General features: G+C 40.9%; 1 protein-coding gene across 1 annotated transcript in view; it reads right to left on the reverse strand.

The window, feature by feature from the left end:
* Window positions 1-5,606, reverse strand: part of LOC106602720 (storkhead-box protein 2) — a 67,904-nt gene extending 62,298 nt beyond the window's left edge. The window contains exon 1 of the mRNA XM_014195533.3: window positions 4,513-5,606. Within this exon, the coding sequence (XP_014051008.1) occupies window positions 4,513-4,834 (322 nt within the window). The 5' untranslated portion in view covers window positions 4,835-5,606. The remainder of the gene's footprint in view (window positions 1-4,512) is intronic.
* Window positions 5,607-6,000: the final 394 nt, after the last annotated feature.

The following is a 6,000-nucleotide window of genomic DNA, read 5'->3' on the forward strand; positions in this document are numbered from 1 at the left end:
GACCTGGGAGTGATGTCTACTGTATTTACCACCATGAAAGCCATGATGCATACCCCACAAGACATGCCACCAGAGTTCTCTTCACAATCCCCAAGCCATGACTACATTGAACTCTATTCCACATCTGGTAACTGATGCAAGCAGTAGAATCAGATAGAAATACCAGTGGTGTAAAGTACTTAAGTAAAAAATACTTTAAAGTAATACTTAAGTAGTTTTGGGGGGTATGTGTACTTTACTATTTATATTTTGGACTACTTTTACTTCACTACATTCCATACATTTTCCCTGACACCCAAAAGTACTCGTTACATTTTGAATGTTTAGCAGGACAGAAAAAGGTTCCAATTCACACAATTATCATCTCTACTGCCTCTGATCTGGCGGACACACTAAACACAAATGCTTCATTTATAAATTATGTCTGAGAGTTGGAGTGTGCCACTGGCTTTCCATAAATAAATAAAAAACAAGAAAATGGCACCATCTGGTTTGCTTAATATAAGGAATTTGAAGTGATTTGAGTATAATTAAACTTACGTATAATTAAAACCAAATAGACTTTTACTCAAGAAGTATTTTACTGGGTGACTTTCACTTTTACTTGAGTCATTTTCTACTAAGGTAACTTTATTTTTACTCAAATATGACAATTGCTTACTTTTTCCACCACTGAAAAAATAGACCTTATGGAACAGCGAAGGAACTGTGAAGAGACACACACAAAGGTAAAGACACACGCATACATTGTAATATTGGTGTATGGTGGTATTATACATTTTGTATTGTAGATATGTATGTAGTGGTGTAATAATGTACTGTTTTATCTTTTGTTTTATATGTAATGTAAGTGCTTTAATGTGTTCGCAGCAGCTAATGGGGATCCCTAATAAATATGAATACAAATGATAGAGTAATGAGAAGCAGGCGACAAAAAGCTTGGCATTGTGTGACCCATCCAAAGGTTTTGTTATATTATTGTGACCCACCAAGTAAACACAAATCTGTAGAAAAAGACAGTGCTAAATAAAGTATCCTACTTAAAAAATATATTTCAAAAGTTTTTTCCTCCATCACGACCGCCAAGTAATTAAACATGTTTCTGGCCGGTATCCAGTCTTAAGTTGCAACCATAGAGAGGAATTACTCTCAACGCATCAGTGGGGCCCCGACCCACCACTTGGGAAACACAGTCAGAGTTATTCCTGTCACCCTTTTGGAAATACAGTCAGAGTCATTCCTGTTACCATCTGGGATATACTGCCAGAATAATTTCTGTGACGTCTATCGTTTCCCCCAATTCTCTCTTCCAGGCCCCTCCTCTTCCTTCCATCGGGGAGAGTGATTCAGTGTTTAGCATGGTTCCTTTCCTGAACAGACCCTCTACTTTCCTTCCTGCATGGGACACTTCTCGTAGCCCCTTTGTTAAAAGCCCGCAAATGGAAACAAAGGGCTTTCATTCAATTAAACTAGTAACCAGGTTTCCGGTACAAGTAAAAAAACAGCCTTTTCCGCATAGCGAGAAAAAGCATGTTCCAATCCACTTGCAATAGTATTATTTTGGTTTCAATGCGAAAACATTGTTTCGTTGAGTACAGGAATGGACATTTTGTTTTGGATGTTGTTTTTTGAATTAACCGGTTAGAGTTTAAACGAATAGACCCCACAGTCACAGCTGCTATGGGCTTTCCTGCTGAGGTGGGATGCGCCTTTCCTTCCTCAATTCAATGGGTGTGTGTGGGTTTTAACCTTGAGAAAACCAAGGACAACATTCTTCCACTACCTCTGTCAAATTGGGCCAGATAAATAGTCGGTGAATGAAGGGTACCTACCCACTGGGCACACACTAGTTGAATCAACGTGGTTTCCAAGTCGTTTCAATGAAATAACGTTGAACCAACGTGGAATTGACATCTGTGCCCAGTGGGTATGCACATGGAGCAGCTGCCTCCAATACCCCCCTCGTTACTCAGTGACTACCACAATGACATGATGGGGAAGAAGGGGCTACTGTCAACGGATGCACACACCTAATAGCAAAAAACTTTGCTGCCGGATGCTGCAATTCACAAATCCGATTACATGCAAGAGCTTTGATATTCAAAGAAACACAACATCCCCTTGGGTGGTATTTAGTTGTTCAGTAATCAGTAGCTTACCAATTCCGGACATTGTTCAGGACTGAAGACATCCCAACCCTACAGCAAGTTATAATAAGCCAAATACCATATGACAAACACAATTGTCTGTTGGCATCAAATATACATTTAAAGTTTTGTCTCGTTAAAGCGAAAATGTAAGAACAATAATTTATGTGATTTTCCATCTTCTACAAATGGCAAAGCCCACCCCACATGGCTTGATCAACCTAAGCCCTTTGGTCTTCAGACCTTCAAATGTCGAGTGCATGGACATCTAGCCACATCGCCGGACAATTTATCCTTGATCTGCAGTGAATTATTAATGGCCTATTAGATTTATTTGATGTCTGACATGACTATTGTTCACAATTGCACCTAACAAAAACAGACAAAAACAAAAACAGACTCTGGCAAGTGAGAAAACCCTCGTTAAAGGGATATTTCAGGATTTTGGCAATGATTAAAAATGATCTACTTCCCAAGAGTCTTGTGGATACCATTTTTAAATCTCTGTGCCCAGTATGAAGGAAGTTAGAGGGAGTTTTGCGAGCCAATGCTAACTAGCGTCAGCGCAGTGACTGGAAGTCTGTGGGTATCTACTAGCATGCTGTACGTGTTCAGAATGGAAAGGAACAAGCAGACCTCAGATATACATTATAATATTACATAATGTAATGTAATGTAAATGTAATATACATGTATCCCAAGTAAACAGAAACAACTTTCCTAAACTTCTAGCTAGTCTAAGTAACCATGGCCATCCCACACATCTATGGGAGAGGTTTATGCAGAAGAAAGTACTGACTGTGATACGGATTGCGGGCTGAAGTATAGCCCACCCACACAACATTATCAGAAAATGTCCAACAGAGCCACATACAGAATAGAATGGCCTAACATTGGAATTAGAAATATGTGGAAAATTCTGGAATCTGCCAGTGATTCTAAGCCCCACCTTAGTTTCTCTAGACATGGGAGTATCAGACCAGCTTTCTCCAACCAAACAAACTTAATAGGTTTGACCAACTTGTGACTCTGAACTTTGCTATCCAGAGCCAACCATTGTTTTCAATTTCAAAAGCTCTATTTCCTCACCTTTTAGTCAAGTCAATGTGCATGTGATTATTGACTGTTGTGAATATGAATTCAACTTCCAGCACTCAGTAAGACATGAACCTGATACAGTATGACTGTGTTTTGTCAGATGAAAGATGGGTCAGCAGACAGAGTTTTCCACATATGTTGTATGTTCAGCACTGTGCTGGCCAAGCAAGACTAGTAGCACTAGCAGCTTGCATGAGCATTAATATAGAGCCCTCATTAGATTAGAGACTGTATTCATCTGTGGTTATTTATTAGCTATCAGGGAAACATACCAAATCTTATCAGTGCTGGCTACTTTGGTGGTAGGGTCAAGGAGGGCATGGTACCCCTCTCCATGGACAAATTAGCACAGAATCTCCCCTTGTTAGAAACTTTTTCTCAATAAATATTTGACTGTTTTGCAACTTTCCCATCCTTTTGAAATTGTTGATGTGGCAGAAAGAGAGAGAGAGATAGAGAGATGTTTACATGGTCCTGAACTTGGTCTCTTCACAAAGCAATGGTGTTTCTCAATAGGTATGTGATTTCTTGCTTACAGTACATTTAAAAAAAACACACAAATAGTCTACTCTCCCTGAAAGCAGATTTTGTTAAAACTTTCAAAGCAGTTATGAGTGAGCGACCCTGAAGTTTTCTGCACTAGACAACCACCTCGGTTCAACTTCACATGTCCCCAAACTTCATGGCATACACATACACACACCACTCGCTCTAGCCACACTTGCATCTCTACTGCTCTGATTGTTTACCTGAAAAACAAACAGATCCCACTAATTTCAAGAGAAACTCCAAAGTCCCACACATATTTCCCTTACTAGCAGAACAATGGTGAGGAAAGTGGGAATTAAGGAAACCACAGGAAGGGCTATAAATTAACATGTATTTTTACTCTTCTGCTGGCTTCAGGGTTCTCCCATTACTCCTCCTGGGCGCCATGAGTCTCACACATTCCATTTGATCACAACCCAATGCGCACAGATGTCAATTCGACGCCTATTCTACGTTGGTTCACTGTGATTACATTGAAATTACGTGGTAACAACGTTGATTCAACCAGTGTGTGCCCAGTGGGAAAGGCCTACTGTTATTCATTAAAGTTGCGGCACACTATCCTATTGTGCAGAGTGGACCACCACAGTGTTCAGATGACCTGAAACGTACCTTAGGCTACTCAATAAACAAAACAAACAAGTGACAACAACCTGCCTGGATGGCATTATGATGATAATCACAGATAGCCTATAGGATTGATTGAGTACAGTCTTACCGATGCACTTGATCTCGAAACCTCCGGGCGGTTTGAGGGCCCGCCTCGTCCATCCCGCTCTGAGCACCTCGAGGTGGTGTTCCTTCCCTTGGATCAGCAGGACATCCTCGTCAATCCAGCCTAGGAAAAAAGTCTCCGATATCGCATCGGTCACTTTCTTATTCCAGAAGTGCTGCATGTTGACAGCTTTGAAGTCTGCAAATATCTCGTAGCCCGTGTGATGTTGCTGGAGCTTGTCGGTTATCGCGGGGGACTCCTCGGCGCCAACCCGAGACAGCACTATGGCCAGGGAGTGAGGCGCGATCTGCAGAAACTTATCCATGTCTCAGTGCTTCGCTCTCCGCGACACCATGAATGATACCAACGTCCAATTTCTCAGAGCAGCATGTTTTACAGTATGTTTTATTCCGTACTTTGATATATTTCCAAAAAGAGCACATCTTCTTGATGTTTCAATCTTGATTTAGGCCTATTGAAAACTGTAGGCTACGACACAATAAACCTGACAGCACACATTTGATCTGCATCACGCAAAATGGAAATGTAGGCTATAGCCTATTACTACAATAAATGTTCCCGCTATCTGTATCCAAAAACGAATCTTAACATGTCAAACGTTTTTATCAGGCGACAGTAGCATACCAATTTAACAGACAAATGAACTCTCGAAACCAAGCTTTCACATATAGCCTTTAGAAGAAAATAGGTGAACCGATTATTCCATGGCCCACTTCCCAAGGAAGGCTATCCGTATTACTTTCGCAAACGGTGAGAACCCCTCAGCTGTGTGTGTACGTCGATCGATCAGTGCATAGGGAATATAGCTGCAAGTGCAGGCGATGACATCATCGTTCTGCTGTTCATGACTTCATTTGGTGCGCAAAGGCAGCCTCCCTTTCAATGAGGGCGCACCATGTCTCCGCATTCATCCAAAAAGGAAGAAATAATCCAAACTGGGTTACATTTTCTTCTGTGTGTAAAACGCCTGACATATAGCCTACTGTATACCATTCACAGTCAAACCCTCAGTTCTTTGAGAAGATAGAAGCCTAATCGAAGAGGAACAAGACCACCCAATATTTGACCGTAACTCCACCTACAGCCAACCCTCTGAACATCACGAGCTCCATACCGGGTATTGCAACAGGTGAAAATAAAAATATTTGACAGTCAAATGACAGGCGATGGAACTATAGACTACCTGTGTAGGCAGACTGGTCTCAGACTAGACGTAACATAGTATATGTAAATCCAGGACGGACACTCAAATTAGTATGATATGTTACGTTTCGTATGGTTACATAAAATAGAAGCAACGATTTTTATAACTAACCCAAGAAAGACCAGAGCCTGTCGTTTTCAAATGGGAGTAAATTAATCATAGTGGGCAGAACAAGCAAGAAGGTGGGTACAACCAAAAATGAGCTAGTGAGATCCTATTAATGCATTCTAGCCTTTATTTGCATATTTCTGTTAGGGAACGCCTAC

Source organism: Salmo salar, chromosome 04 (genome assembly GCF_965601325.2).
Source record: "Salmo salar chromosome 04, fSalSal1, whole genome shotgun sequence".
NCBI lineage: Eukaryota > Metazoa > Chordata > Actinopteri > Salmoniformes > Salmonidae > Salmo > Salmo salar.